Source organism: Dromiciops gliroides, chromosome 1 (assembly GCF_019393635.1).
Source record: "Dromiciops gliroides isolate mDroGli1 chromosome 1, mDroGli1.pri, whole genome shotgun sequence".
Lineage (NCBI taxonomy): Eukaryota > Metazoa > Chordata > Mammalia > Microbiotheria > Microbiotheriidae > Dromiciops > Dromiciops gliroides.
In genome coordinates, this window is record NC_057861.1 from 271683009 (window position 1) to 271699883 (window position 16875).

At 32.5% G+C, this 16875-nt stretch overlaps 1 protein-coding gene across 5 annotated transcripts in view; it reads right to left on the reverse strand.

Moving 5' to 3' along the window:
• LOC122734358 (aspartyl/asparaginyl beta-hydroxylase-like) overlaps window positions 1-16875 on the reverse strand; it is a 105639-nt gene that overhangs the window by 22160 nt on the left and 66604 nt on the right. For 2 of the 5 annotated variants that reach the window (XM_043975120.1, XM_043975122.1), the window contains exons 2-4: window positions 11949-12098; window positions 11428-11472; window positions 9691-9759 (exon numbers count right to left, since the gene is read on the reverse strand). In XM_043975120.1, the coding sequence (XP_043831055.1) occupies window positions 9691-9759; window positions 11428-11472; window positions 11949-12098 (264 nt within the window). Of the gene's footprint in view, window positions 1-1389; window positions 2662-9690; window positions 9760-11427; window positions 11473-11948; window positions 12099-16875 lie in introns of those variants that run through there. The other 3 variants (XM_043975121.1, XM_043975124.1, XM_043975123.1) reach the window with 2 other exon arrangements.

Here is a 16875-nt window from a genome sequence, read left to right on the forward strand (position 1 = left end):
GCACTCAAAGTCTGAAATTCTTTATATATAACTGATTCCTGTATATAGTTATAAAATTGAGATAGTCAATTTGAAAATATGCTACCTTCTCAAATGATCTAAATAATTTGAAGAAAAGTCTCAATTACTTAATACATGTATAAACATAAGATGTAAAAAATACAAAATTTTCATTAATTTCAAAATATTTAGCATCAAAGCCTTTAAGTTTTAAATCATCTTATCTTCTCATCCCACCCTCATCTCTAGCCAAAACAAAACAAGAACAAAACCTACATGCCCACTGTTGAAGGAAGTCACAGAAGTCCAGGGTTCAGATAAATTACTTTTCTCCTCATCTAATTTATGCCATTATATTTATCATGGAGAGAAGTAAGGCATAATTATTTTCTGCACATGAAATTTATATTAGTATCAATGCAAGGCAAGCAAACACTAATAAAACAGAATGCTTCTAACAGGCATTTGTAAGTTTAGCATTGAATAGATTAAATAATTGGCCATTCATAAGCTGATCAAGCAGTATATATTTTCAAAGTTAGTTTTATCTTGAATCTAGAAAGTATTATTTAAAATTAAGTTTGACAATTAAAATCACTCGTTCATGAATATTGGATGTTTGAGTTTTAAATCAAGGGGCACATTTCAAACTTGTTAAGATCTTATCATAATTAAATTTAAAATTAAAATAATTAAATACAATGATTAATATTAATTTAGAGCCACAATAAATGATAGAAAAGGCTCGAACCAATCTTTAAATGAAACAAAAAACAAAAAAAAAAAGATATCTACATTATTGCAGAACTTTAAATGAAACACCTTAATATGTACTGATGGAACCTTGGTTATGTTAGATCTCAAATATCCTTCAATATCAAAAACTTTCCATTGATAAACATTAATTAGCTGACCAAAAAAAAAAAAAAAAGGAAAGTAATACTTCAATTATTCAACCAGTTTACTATGTTTAGTTTTTTTGGTAGGGATTTTTGGGGGGGGGGGCAGAGCAATGAAGTTTAAGTGACTTGCCCAGAGTCACACAGCTAGTAAGTGTCAAGTGTCTGAGGTCATATTTGAACTCAAGTCCTCCTGACTCCAGGGCTGGTGCTTTATCCACTGTACCACCTAGCTGTCCCCTGTGGTAGGGATTTTTAAATCTCACTTTATTAACTAGTAACCAACAAACTTTCTGGGAAGATGATTATTTTAATATAATGTCAAATATGATACAAAAAAACCAGATAATATGGAAGCTCTATGAAATAAGACTTACACAACACTTAATAAAATGCTTAAAAAGAACAAATGTAGTAGCTTTCACTACAGTGCTTCTGTCATTATGAAAGTAGATTAATAGTAGAGTAACAGGTAATAGGTATTAAGAAAGATGTCAAGAAAGTCAAGTGGAGAATTGTTAATCCCCCCCCCAAAGATTCATGTCACTATGAAAAATTCTAGTTAGCCCTAAAAAATTAAGCCCTTATTTTATTTCATATATAGTTTAAAAGCCTTTGAATTTCCATGCCAATATTTGTAAATGAATGTTAAATACAGGAAGAAATAGACATTGGATATTAGGGTGGGTGAATAATTTTAATATGTTTAACATTTATATAAGATACAAATTCACATTTTCCAACTTGCATAAAATTTGAAAAAAAAGTGATCACATCCACACACAAGAGGTGTGAATTTGCTATCTTAAATTAAGAATGAAAGTTTGCTTTCATAGACAGAAATATACTGGCATGCCATAAAACATAAAACAATTTGTGTTAAGTAACCTATGGCAAAATTATAAGGCTATTTTTTCTTTGAAAAGTACTTCAAAAGCACCAATACAAAGCTTTTAATTAAAATCCATATTAAACTAATGTGGAAATTATTTAATCTAAAATAAATTATGATGAATAAAAATGAATTGTTTTATGTTATAATTTAAATATAATAGTTATATTAAAGATCAATGTAGAAGCATGTCCTTTATATAACTTATCAATCATGCCAGAATATTTTATCATCAAGACCATTATCATCATCTTGGTATTCTGTTAGAAAGACAAGCATTAAGTGTTAAACACTAAAATAATACTACAGTTAATGTTTCATGTTTAGTGCGAGGAATGCACAAAGTGAAGCAAAATCATACAGAAACCAACTATACCACTGAGGACTTTTAAAAAAATTTATTTTATAGATTGTTAAAAACAACTGAGTAGTGCTACTTCCCCTAATACAAAATAGTAAATTAATGAAAGGCCCATCAACTAGTGAAGGAAGGTCACATGGTTGACTTTATTCTTGGTAAAAATCAAACATTAGGCTCAGGTACCCCCTGAAATTCAATCCTGATATAGTGAGAAAGAAATCTGCTTCAAGTTTAGCACAAACCAGTAATTTTAGACTCTGGTCAATGTTACTGGTTCTGTAAATCCAAAATAATACAAGTCTTTTTTCCCTGAACCCCTTCATTCTGTGACGTACCATCAACATCATCTGCAGTTTCGCTCTCTTCTTCTTCTAGTATCTCAAAAGGAGTCATTACATCATAGAGAAATGAGAGGAAGCCATAAAACCAATCAGAGCTTTCCTCTGCTAAAATATTAAGGACTTCCTCAAGGGAATCAATATTTTCATTACTGCCATCTTTGGTCAGGCCTACACAAGAATAAAGGGAGAGAGAAAGAGAGAGAGAGAAAGAGAGAGAGAAATAAAGGAGAGTAGTTAGGTGGAAAAAAAAAGAAATTGAAGAAATGTGATTTCAGAAAGGAATTTTATACATCGTCATAGGTGGTTACAGAAAAGCCATTTAGGAAAGTAAAGTAATGACTGTAACAAGAAACATCAGATTAAACCCTGCATTTTTTTTTTACAGAAAAAGGGGTATACAATTAACTCTCAATTCCATGAAGTAAGGAGATCAGTGGTATAGGCAATACAAAACTGCAAATAACTAAAAAGTCATTCCTACTAGATTTTGAATGCATTAATTTACTTCCTTAATCTTATTTTTTTGCAAGAAACTAGTCTTTCCAATGATATATTGCCTCAACTAATGGTTAGTTTGTATGTCAGCAAAAAAATGACATTTTCAGTTTTGTTTAAAAACAGGCATAAATGTACTTCAACAATCTAGCCTCCACAATTCACTCTCCCTATTATGATCATAAGTATAATAAAAAAATCCTAAATAATCATCCCAAGATTACAAAATCAGACAGAACTGTTAAAATCAGTTAGTTCTCTAAAATTCTTCCCTGTGTTTTCCACCAATTACTGCCACCTTAACACATTAAAATAAAAAAGTCAATTAAGCCAATGACAACAAATTTAAATTTAACCTCCTATTAGTATTCACTTTCAACCAACCAAAAGAAAATAAGTTCCAGACTTTGACTGACCATTCTTAATTTTAAAGAGTCTACTAAACAAAAAAAAGTTACCATTCAAGTCATGACAGCATTTTATACCATGCAATTTTCGACATAAAACATAACCCACTGATGAGAATGCAATCAATCCAAGTTTTAAATAGGGTGGAACTTAGCAAAAATAGTTATCAATGCACATTTCTAAACATTAAGTAAGATGGCAGGTCTGAGGAAATGAGTTGTGCTAGCAAAGAATGATCATTAACCTATAAATGTTGACAAGTTGTTGCGATCCTGGAATTGTTCCCATTCAAATTGGGCACTCACTACAGGCTTTACTGCACATGATTTCTCCATATATTATGAAGATCTAAAATTAATATGAGAGAAATATAGATACATAGTGTTGGCCAAGTGATAAGTGACATGGTGATTATACTCAATTTACTCCACTTTTGTCTGTCAATGAAGTACTGAGTAACCCATGTACTTTCCTGGGTGCCAAATCTGGTATAAGTCTCTTCTTAGAAATCTGGTTGACACTTCAAAAACAACATATCTCAAACTGAACATATTATTTTACTCTAAAGCTTGCTTATATTCCTGATTTCCCTAGTTCTATCAATGGCGAACGCATGATAACCATTCTCTCAGTCACTTAAGCTAGAAATCTCAGTTATCTTGAGTTAATTGCAAAATCCTAATGATTCTACATCTAGAATAGAAAACATACCTTCATTTCCTATCCCACCCTCATACTCTAGATCCCTATTTCTTTTTACCTTGGCTCTCATAACTGACTTTTAACTTTTAATTGAGCTGCCAATCTCTCCATTGTCTCAATTATACCAGTACAGTTAGTCTTCCTAATTAATATACTGATCTGATCATGTAAAATCAGGTACCTAAAAATCCTGAGTAGCTTCTCCACTGTCTAACTGAATCAAAACCAATGTTGTTGGCCTGGAATTTAAAATGTTCCATAATCGTTTCAAATTATCTATCAGTTTTAAGTCAGTCATACATTATTCCCTTTTAAAATACTCTATCCCCCAATCAAACTGAACTGTGTCCCACAAACACAGTCAGCACTGTCACTTCTATTTCTTAGCTTATTCTCCGTACCTAGAATCATAAACATCCACTTACCTTTTCTATTGTTATTTGGGGAGAAAATCAGGATTAAGTGACTTCCCCAGGGTCACACAGCTATTAAGTGTATGAAGCCAAATTTGAACTCAGGTCCTCCTTATTACAGGGCCAGTAATCTATCACTGTTGCACCAATATCCTCTTTCCCTGAATACTCAACCAAAGCTTGGTCTTTTGCCAGTCTTCTTATCCAAAGACAGAGGCTCAAATACCGTCTCTTAGGATACTTCTTCTCTTCCTCCAAATTCAAGTGACCAGTCCTCATGTACTTTTCTTTATTTGGCTCTAGTGTCGTTTCTCCTCTTCTGGGCCTTCTCTTACAAGCTCTTCCCACAAAAGTCAGAAGTCAAGCACTGTGATGAACTTGTAACTTTACCTTTAGAATATAAGCTCTTTGAGGCCCAGGCTCTGTGTCTTAGTTACATTTTTACTTCTTTAAGTGTATATTACAGTGCCCCAAGGCAATTAATATCTGTTGAACGAAGCTGAACCGAATCTCTATGTGAAATTAATGAGCTTTCAACTGTAAATCATTTTTTGGCAAAAAGAAATGGAAATATATATGTATATATAATTTGGGCGTTTGTGGTGGCATAGTATAGATGATGGAGGAGTGCCTTAGACCTGAGTTCAAGTCTGGTCTATGACATGTGCTAGCTGTATAACCATGAGCAGATTAGTTAACATCTCAATGTCCTGGCATTTAAGATGCTAACTTAAAGACAAACTGCTGATCTGCATCATTGGAGATAGTTTCCACAATAGGAATTACCTATGTAAATTACTGATATGGACATAAAAAAAGAGAGATTTCTGTAACCCACATTTATACATGAATGGATCAAAAAGAACCCAAGGCATTTCTGGGTAATTATAGATAATGACTAAATAAATATTTACTATCTTTCTGACCTTAGGTAGGTCACTAAACCTTTCTGGAACTCAATCTACACATCTATAAAATAAGGGCATGGGATACAATGGCCACTCTAGTACATTCCAACTAAAAACTATGGTCCTATAATTGCTTTCTTATAAAGAGTTTTTAAATTTTAATTTCCTTGCTGGAGCAACTATCTACTGTTATGTCTTTAAATATTTCCCTTTGTGCTTTTTAAAGTGTACTCAAATTTAGAGTGGAAAATATATACTTAAACTCCATTTTGTACCGTTATCTATGAAAAGGTAGAAGAAGGAGAAGGGTTCTATGGATATGCAATATTGCATATAGTGGAAGAAACAGTGGTTGATGTGTTTGTTGGTTTGGCTGAAATGCTTTTTTATTCTTTTGTTTGTTTGTTTGTTTGGTTTTTTTGGTGTTTTCATTTTTTTTTTTTTTTTGCGGGGCAATGGGGGTTAAGTGACTTGCCCAGGGTCACACAGCTAGTATGTGTCAAGTGTCTGAGGCCGGATTTGAACTCAGATACTCCTGAATCCAGGGCCAGTGCTTTATCCACTGTGCCACCTAGCTGCCCCTATTCTTAAACCTTAAAGAGCTATATAAATGATGATTATTATTACTATTTTAAAGTCTTTATTATAAGAAATAGCTAATTGGGTAGATGGGATAGATGCAGATGATATAAAAAAGATATCAATAAAAGTAAGACACACAAAAAATTTAATTTCCCTTCTATGTTTAATAGATCATCTGCGACAATGCCCTACTTCTAACCCCCACAAAAAAACAAAAAGAGGTTTCTCTTTTTCTTGACGAGTAATATTTTGAAAAAAAATTAAACTATCAAAACATAAAGGGCTCTACAAAATCTTGGAAATAGAACCTGACTCTACTGCCTTTTAATATTAATATGACAAACTCCACTACTAAAAGATATAAGCAAAAGCTTCCAGTTGAACACTATTGTACAAGACAACTTTGCAAAGAGTTTTTTCCTATAATCTACTTAGTCATCAACTCAGCTTCCTTGTAATTCTTTACACCAGAGATCTAAGAAATGTGTGGCTTAGGAAAAATAGGGAATCTTCTTCATATTGAGTGGTTTCGTATCTCCTACCCACATAGGAAAGAAACTACTCATGAAAGAAACAGCAGAAAAGGAGTAGAGGGTCTGTATATTCCCTGTTGCTACCTTTGCTGGGGCTTATGATTTCATTTCCAGTAGGTAGAAAGCTGCCCAAAGTATGACGTAAAATTTTACAACTAGTAAACAAACCCAAGCATCTTAGCTTATCTCCTTTTCCCTTATACTTTACTCCTAGTCAACTTGCTTTCAGTAAGTTGCTTGACAGGAAAACAGGATTGTTAGTCACAATCCTATGTTACTTCTGGCTTTTCTTGTGCTGAGACAACTTCCTCTTAATTTACTTAGGAATTTATCATGTCACCAAAGTAACATATTTGGGGAGAAATTTTCATTTCAAGTAACTTTTGTTGTCAACAATCTAAACTGAAATAAAATATTTTAAAGTAGGCTTTCTAGTAAATCATTATGAGGCAGACTCTTTAGGCAGGTGAACAATAAACTTTAAATGATTTGTAAGGTAGCATGGTAGAGTGAAAAGATGAAAGGAAGTAGAAGTCTAAAACACTGAGCTTAAGACTTGACACCATCAATTTAGCTATGGGACATTGGACAAGCTATTTAACTTCTCTAATGTTCAATTTTCTCATCTGTAACAGGAATATTGATGCTTGCCCTTTCTACTTCAGGGTCGTTGTGAAATGACAGCGTATGCAAGCACTTTTGTACCTATAAGGGTGCCAAAAAAATCCATAGTTGGTGTCTTTCAATTGTGAATTCCACAGAAATTACTTAATTCTACGTCTGTATATGACTCAGCTTTTTGAGTAAGTGTAAGAAATGTTTAAATTGGCATGTGTTTCTTTTACAGAAAATTGATAAGGCTAATACAGACTAAATTAAGATGTTGTAATAACCTATAAATTATTCATTTAAAAATATAAACATGTACCTAATACTCACAATAATATAAAATTATCACACCAAATAAATGTTAGCCTTTGCTTTTGAAATTTACCTGATTACTGACACTTTTGATTTTCCTTGCTGTGACTTCATTAGTTTTCAGTATGTATGCTTAATGTCACTCCTTTTCTGATATTCTTATTGAAGTGACATAAAGTCAGAAGTGAGCAAACAGCATTTTATTGCCTCCAGACCCAGACTTTACCTTATGTCAATATTTTTAAACGTTGCAAGATAACAATTAAATGAATAAGAAATGAGAGTTTGGTCTGGTGGCTGGGGTTCATCTTTAGTTTCCTCAATTTCAATCAGATCAAAATCAATTGTATGAAGCCCTGCAGTTACTACATCATAGACCTGAGTGATGTGATTAAGAGACATGTGAAGGAATGTGTTTAAGAATCATGTTCTCAAAGAAAATTCAAAGATTTAAATTACTCAATTTAGTTATCACATTTATAAATATGAAAATTCTTACATAAAATATGTCATAGCTTTTTTTTTTAAACACATGTACCCATGTAAAAATAAGAGTCAACAAAAGAGGGATTTATAGCTAGGCCAAATATTTTCTTGTTAATGCTTCATTTAAAAGTCTATGTAATCAATTTCCAAATCTGAAATTTGATACTAAAAATCCAGTGTAATACTTCAACAGATACAAAGCAGAAATAAGATCTTGTTAATAACTGCTGTTTGACAATTCCTAACATTACTCAACAAAGAAACTGATTTTAAAAATTAGAATTTATAAACACATTTTACAATTATCTTAAAAAATAACAAATCATTCTATATTAAAAGTTTTGTACACACACTTTTTAAAAGAGTTAAGTAACTTTTCATCATTTTAAAAGTTGTTGAAAGGAAAATACTCTTACTACTAAGTAGTTAGTACAATTATAAATTCCACACAGTGACTATAGTAATAGATATTAAGCGTTTAGTTTGGGCATTTAAAACTTTCTTTAAAGAGTAATAAAATATTTTTGATGATCACAAATAGCATTCCAATTAACATGTGGAATATGAATATATTTCAAACAAAAAGATACATCTTTTTAAAGTCCTAATTCAAATATCTACAATCAAAATCATATTTTTAAAAATTTCAATAGGGTAATGGAATCATGCTTACTGTTTTCTACTATTAAAAAAACAGACATGCACAAAAAGGTAGATATTGATTCTCCCTGCACATCAATAAGAAAATACCCACAGAACTTATAACCATCTAAAAATATTTTATTTTGTAGTATTTAAAGTTTTTTCATAAGCAGAAAATAATAGCCTAGTTGAAATATAAAGTTTTCCCTAAAAAAATCATCCCCAAACAGCCAACCTGGTCATAAGTCACTTCAGTCTTAACTAGGCTAGTTTTAGGGCAACAGATACACATAATCCATTGCTGTGGCCATCCATGCTTTCCTGCTTGATAAGACTTTCCTGAGCTTATGCTCCACATGCGCAAGTTTCAAAGCTCAATGATCACATCCATACAATGATGAGGAATTTAAGTAAAGATATTGCATACTAAATTAACTAAAGAATATGAGGCTGTTTCATAAGCAGAAATATGTACATCAGACAAAAAAATACATCAAGAAATTTTCCATGATTTCATATACGTACATAAAAATCAATATTTACTAGCAATCAAGATATAATCAATAGGCTCTTCCCTCTCTCTAATAAAGCACCACCACCAGCACAAGAATAAAGTGGGAAAAATAACAAAAAGTTTTAGATGCATAAGGCCCTTAATGGGATCAAATATGGTATATTTAAAGTGTTTACCTTCAAGATATGCAACAGACTATATACTGTAACTTTTTTACTGTTTCTATATTATTTTATGGTAGACTAACATAAAAGACTTTAAAATTTAAGCTTATGTAAAAGAAATTTCAAAAGCCAAAAAAAAAAATTATATAGTTAATTTGAAAGCCAAGTAGTACAGTTTTTATACAAAACATTAAATGTTCAGAATAAAAAGTATTTTCAAGATGGAAACAGTCCAGATAAAAATTATTTCTGATTTACCAAGGTTCACATACAAGCAACACTTTACACACTATGTCTTCTTAAAAGCTTATAAAGTTATATCCAAATCAATGGACAAAATCTTAAGTAAATGTTTTCACAAACAAGGTTCCACACATAATATAGTTTTTGGTATATTACAATACCATCCAAAAATTCAGGTATACTTGCCTAATAAAACTTTGGCATCATCGACATCAAAATCACCATCACCATCAGCATCATAGATTCCCAGCTTCCCTATAATAAAAAAAAAAATACAAAAGTGGGGCGAGGGAGAGGGGAAGGGTGGGAATGAAAGAGAAGATAATTGGCCAGTTCCATTTAATGAAATTCTGTGTAGTAAACATAAGTACTGCTATAATAAAATCCACTGTACTTCTAATCCTAGTTTTCTCTTTGCAATTAAAATAATAATTAATTTTTCTCTAATATATCTAAAAATATTGTGGAATTCATTTTGAAATTCTGATTTTCATTTATCTGATTAATTTAAAAATGAAAATCAAATGATCAGATAAACTCAGAATGTTCATCCTACAATCACTTCTTTTAAAGCTTGAGGTTATAAGATAAATGATTTAAATTGACAGTAAGAGATTTTTGTAGCACAGTTAAAAACTTTAAGCACCTTGTCCAACTGTACAATATTAAAAGCATTTATTAACAGTAAAGGAAACTTCATGTTTTGAAACCTAAAAATTGTTGTTAATCTCTTCAGCCTTCAATTTTAAAATCAAATTTTACCAGACAAAAAATAAAAAGGAATGTCAAATCCTAAGTAATTTTCAATCAAACTACATGTTTACTGAAGTAACTAAAACAAAGAAATAGTTATTTTTCCATTTAAAAACCAGCATTTACAGCAGAACCACTTCTCCCAAAAAAAATACAAAATAAAGTTTTCTTAATAAGCAAGACCTAGGAATGTTTAATATTAAAGGTATCTTGATACTATAAATGAACCACTTTAGCTAAACCATTAAACCATTAAAAAATCTAATTAAGCAATAGAAGTCTATGTCAATAGTTAAAAATAAAATAAAAATAAAAATTTTAGGACTCAGTTCAGGACAATATAGAGACTTTATCTTTCCTTTTCAAAGAAAGCAAGAATTCTAATTTGAAAATTTAAATTTAAATTTAAATTTCACTTTCCAGCAGGACAGTCTTATATTTACTATTACTGACAGAAGCTATAAAAATTCAGTTCCCAAAATACAGCCCTGAAGTCAATTATGTCATTTACCAAAATACCTTCAAAAGGTATACTGAAACTTTTTAGGAACTAACAACAGTGACAGAGTGGTGTAGCTATGATCCACTCAGTTTCCATTATGGTTTTTTGTTTTTTTAATAGACTGAGGTTATACAGAGGGGTTTTCCACTCAAACAAGTGAATGATGTAATTTACTACTAAAGCTTCCTAAGGTGAATACATTTTTTCTAAGGAAAAAGTTCCACAAAGAAATGGAGAAATGAGAAAGTAATAAAACTCCTATTTCTTTGACAAAATTTAAAATGAAAGTTATAGATGTGAAGATCAAAGTTAAATTTAATAATGAGCTAAGCTAAAAACAAGCTAAAAAGTAAAACTGTTGGGGGCAGCCAGGTGGCGTAGTGGATAAAGCACCAGCCCTGGATTCAGGATGACCTGAGTTCAAATCCGGCCTCAGACACTTGACACTTACTAGCTATGTGACCCTGGGCAAGTCACTTAACCCTCATTGCCCTGCAAAACAAAACAAAACAAAACAAAAAAAGTAAAATTGTTTAGCTTGTGAGAAATTGGCCATACTTCTACTATATTTTGAAGTATACTTAAATGACAAATAAAGTAAAATAAGGTAAAGTAAGATTTCAGAGACAGAAAACAGGAGTTTATTTAAAATGTCTTGAATAGCCTACCTTGAAGTACCTCTGACAAGTTATAACGGAAGTCCTTTGCTTTGGCTGCATGCATATAAAAATATGAGAACTGTTACTTGCATTAAAATAAACAAATTATTTTAAATATGTTCCTTTATTTTCCCATTTCATTTACATGTTACTTTGTTAATAATTCACTAGGGACACATAAAAAGACCTAAAATCTTTTTCTGCAAATTTCTCTCCAACCTGGAAGTTCTTTGCAACCAAATGTCAACCTTGTCTAACTGGAGGTCATTTTTATAAATGTCATTAAAATTTAAAACTTTTATTCAATTTATATGCAAGTAAGCTATAACATAATGTGCTTTTCTAAGAAGCATGTCTACTATTCAATAAATAAAAAACCCTGTCAACAAACCAGGAGACTCAATTTTGCTTATAATTGCATATCCCCAAGACAGCAGCATTAAATATTTACATTCCAGTAGTCAGAATAGAAACATAAATCACATATTTGTCATTTCTTAAATTATGGAAAACTATAATACAACTCTTACCTAAAACTTCCTCATAATCAACAAGGTCAAACCAAACGACAGCTACAGAAGTCCAGACTCCCAGCAAGGCAATTACCATAAACCATGTGAAAAATGAACTTCCAGAGAGTCCTTCTTTCTTTCCATTCTTATGTCCACCATGCTTTGTCTCTGTTGAAAGATGAAAAGGTTGGAAACATGATTAGATGAAAAAAATAAAGCTTTCCTACAGCTTTTAATTTTTGAAGAGCACTATATTTCCTAGCAACTGGTTGCTTGAAGATAAGCTATGACTATGAAACAGTCCAAGAATGCAAATAACTTAAAGAAATTCCTTTTATTATACTTATACCAAGTTTAACAAAAGATAGTAGGCAGGGCAGCTAGGTGGCACTGTGGATAAAGCACCAGCCCTGGAGTCAGGAGAACCTGAGTTCAATCCTAACCTCAGACACTTGACACTTACTAGCTGTGTGACCCTAGGCAAATCACTTAACCTTAAGTGCCCAGCAGAGGAGAGGAGAGGAGGGGAGGGGAGGGGAGAGGAGGGGAGAGGAGGGGAGAGGAGGGGAGAGGAGGGGAGAGGAGGGGAGAGGAGGGGGAAAAAAAGATACTAAGGCCAAATCATTAGATTAAAAAAAAAGAAAAGAAAATTTAAGATATTTAATATAAAAAATAATTGATCTGGAAAATAGGTCAGGGAGAGTTAATTTAAGGATCAATGGATTCTCTGAAAAACTTGATTTAATAATAATAAAAAAAAACAAATTGACTCAGTGTATCAAAAAGCACTAATTGAAAACTTTTAGGATAGATAAGAACCCCAGAAGGGAGCAAATAGAAGGCAAAGCAAATAAGGAAAGAATACTCTGATCACTTCCTGAAAGAAATACCAAAAGGAAAAGTCCAGGGAATGTCATAAATTTAGAGTTTACACATCGAAGAAAAAACACTGCAACCATCCAGAAAGAAGTAATCCAAGTACCAAGGTCTTACAAGATGTTGTTGTATCTACTAAAAACCAGATTTTGAAATACAATATTCCAAAAAGCAAAAGAAACAGGCTTACAACAATAAATAATTTCCCCCATAAAGTAGAGTATGACCCAACAAGAATAAAAGGGGGAGGAGGATGAGACATTTCTTTAATGGAATAAGTGACTTTCAAACATTTTTGATGTAAAGACCCAAACTGAGAAGGAACTTTGAATTACAAATACAAAAATCCAGAGAAAACTAAAAAGGTATTTGAACAATTGGAAGAAGCAATAATTCGTAACTGGATTGAGTGAGAAGAATATACAAAGTATAAAGGAAAGGCACTGAGAGAAGCTCACTCGGAGGGAAATGGCAAAGAAGAGTTTAGTGCATAAATAGATGGTAGGGGAGGCTGCTAGGTGGCAGTGTATAAAGCACCGGCCCTGGATTCAGGAGGGCCTGAGATCAAATCCGACCTCAGACACTTGACACTTACTAGCTGTGTGACCCTGGGCAAGTCATTTAATCCTCACTGCCCCACAAAAAAACAAAACAAACAAAAACACAACAACAAAACAAACAAACAAATACATTGTAGGGACAAAGTTAAAGAAAGAGGACAATACAAAAGAGGGAATAGTTGCAAGCAAGACAAACTTCTGGATGTTAAAAGAGGAAAGGGGGCAGCTAGGTGGCACACTGGATAGAGCACCAGCCCTGGAGTCAGGAGTACCTGAGTTCAAATCTGGCTTCAGACACTTAACACTTACTAGCTGTGTCACCCTGGGCAAGTCACTTAACCCCAATTGCCACACTAAAAAAAAAAGGGGGGGGGGAGAGAGAAGTAGAGGGGAAAAAAAGAGGAAAAGAAAAGGAAATAAAATCTTGAATGTAAGAAGTTACCATAGATTGTCTCTGAAAAAAATGGAGACTCTCTAAATAAATTGTTGTACATCAATATAAAAGAATATCACGTTATAATAAGAAATAACAAAAGCTACAATTTCAGAGAATTGTGTGTAGTATAAACCTATCTGAATGGAATAAGCAGACCTAAGAAAACAATTTATACAAGAACAATAACATGCAAAAAAAAAAACAACTTTAAAAGGCTTAGAAACTCTGATTGATACAATGACTAACCATGTCTAGGGAGCCATGTATGAATGTTACCTGATCTCCTGACAATAGTAATGAATAGGCATAGGTACAGAGTCACACATTTTTAGACAAGGACACTGTGTAAAGCAGAGCTTCTTACACTTTTTCCATCTGTGACCCCTTTTCACCTGAGAAATTTTTTACATAACCTCGAGTATATAGGTATATAAAATAGGTATATATAACCTTTTACTGTTGCCAAATTTTTTTGCAACCCCTATATTCAGGTATGCACAAAGCCTTCCCCTAACAAAAAAAAAAAATCCAAAATCAGTAATTAGGTTGGAAAAATGAGCAAACAAAACAGGAGAAAGGAGAAGGGGGGAAAGGGGGAGGGGGAGAGGGGAGGGGGGGCGGGGGAAGAGGGGGAAGGGGAGGAGGAAGAAGTGAATGATTCCAAAACATCTATAATCAAAGCCTCACAAAAAATCACACCTTATTCCTGGGAGTGATGAAGTTTTTTTGTTGGGATGGGGGTGGGGCGAAGGGGGGGGTGGCAAATTTGTAAAATTTTTTATAAATGAAATAAGCTATACATTCAAGGTGGAAACTGGTTGACACTTGAACCTCATTCTCATCTGAATTGGTCAAAGGAAGAAAAAATACAAATGCACAGAGTTGGGCATACAAATTTATTTCATCCAACAGGGAAATATGAGGAAAAGGAGAGAATGGGGGAGGAAGAATTAGAGAGAGGGCTGATTAAGGGGAGAGGTTAATCCTAAACAAACACTAAAAATGAGCAAAAATAATTATAGCTATTTTTGAGGTGACAAAGAATGGGAATCTGAGGGGTGCCCATAAACTGAAGAATATATGGACAGATTATAGTGTGTCTATCATATATATATACACACACACACACATATATATACACACACATATACATATATACACATATATGTAGATTGTAAGCTCCTTGAGGACAGAAATTATCTTGTCTCTTTTTGTAACCCTAGCACTTAGCACAGTACCTGACACATGGCAAGCACTTAATAAATGTCTGTAGATTTATCATTGATGGAATGCTATTGTGCTATAAAAAATGATGGAGATGATAACAGAGACAACTAGGAAGACTTGTATGAACTGATACAAAGTGAAGTTAGCAGAAACAGGGCAACAATTTATACAAAGACAACAATACTGTAAAGTCAAATAACTTTAAAAGACCTAGGTTCAAATCATTGTAATAACCAGCCATTTTGTTTTTCCTTTCTTAATTCGAAGTATAGGAAGGGAAAGGACTTGATTTTTGCTCACTGAAAATAATTAATTTTTTAAAAATCTAAGCTCTTTGAGAACAGGAACCATTTTTCTTTGTATCTGCGTGTCTGGTACTAGTAAGCTATTAATAAATGTTTTTCGATTGATGGACTCATTTTTATTTTGTACCTATTTGCTGTGCATATCAAAATTGTACCCTGATCACTAGATCAGGCCATCAAAGAATATTTAATTTTATTAGATAGTGAACTGCTTTGTTTCCAACCAATAAAACTATGTAAATGTGTAACAGCCTTTGCTGATTACTAGGATTACAGTTGTGCTAAATCAAAAGCATGTGTGATAGACTTTGTGGTTTCACAAATTGTACATTACCATGGAAAAATAACTAAGTTTAGTCAATAGTAAATACACTACTACATAAAGAAAGTAAAAGTAGCACTTAATACTTTTATGGATATTAAAGATAAAGATAACATGATAGTTTCACTTTACATTATTAGAATTTCTTTAAGAAAAAAAAAGAGAAAGATGCTGTACTAGCCTGATAGGATCAAATTTTTTTAAGACCTCTGTATTCTTATATTGTTACTGTACAAATGCAAATCTATTTATACACCTCTTCCCACCCATTCTACTCTGGATCATATTGATTTTCTGGATTAAAATATTCAAGTACAATAAATTATCCAAAAATATATTGTTATCTACCGCAGAAATAAATGCTAAATTTTGCTCATAACATCATACTAAAACTTTAGTTCTGGCATCAACTGCCCTGGCTAACTATAAGAATACCAGACTATTTCATGCCACAATCAAGTTTCTAAAAATCTACCAACAAAACTTTCCTTTCTGTGATGCAAAGTATCAATTATCATTTGAAATAATTTTATTTATCTATATAGGTTCTTCTTAGAATACCAAATAAAATATGATTACTTGAACTCTTCAGAAAAGTGACAATATGTTAATCCAAAGTAATACTACTCAATCTCACAAATTCTGTGGTAACATATTTTTACTATCTAGAATAGAGCTAAAGTGCCAGGAAGAGAAAGACTTTTGCACAACTAAATTAGATATAAAATACCCTGCACTAAGTAAGTCTCTTACTTTGAACCCCTCAAGGTCTCCATTCAAAACTTTTATTTACTTGACACACAATTCTAATGAGATTATCTAGTTTCCTAGAGTCTAGAACCTACCACAACATCATTTCATAGGAATACAAAGGTCTAAGAAATCTTAAAGAACACAGGGTCATAAATTTAGACCCAGAAGGGACCTCAGAGGACATCTGGTCCAAACCTTCACTTTACTGAAGAAGGATCTGGAGATGTTAACTAATTTGCCAAAGGTCATTTTACTGTGATCTATTCTAACCAATCACAAGGAGCAAATTAGGAAGTGGGAGGTTGGTTTGGGGGTGAGAGGAAAAGGCCGCTGCCAGAAACAGACCTAAATAAAGCATGCAAGAAGAAATAGCCACTGCCAGTGAAGGTGGGGGAAGAACAGTTAAAAAAATAAAATAGACACTAACTTAAAAAGCAAAATAAATGTAGGGCTATTTACCACATAG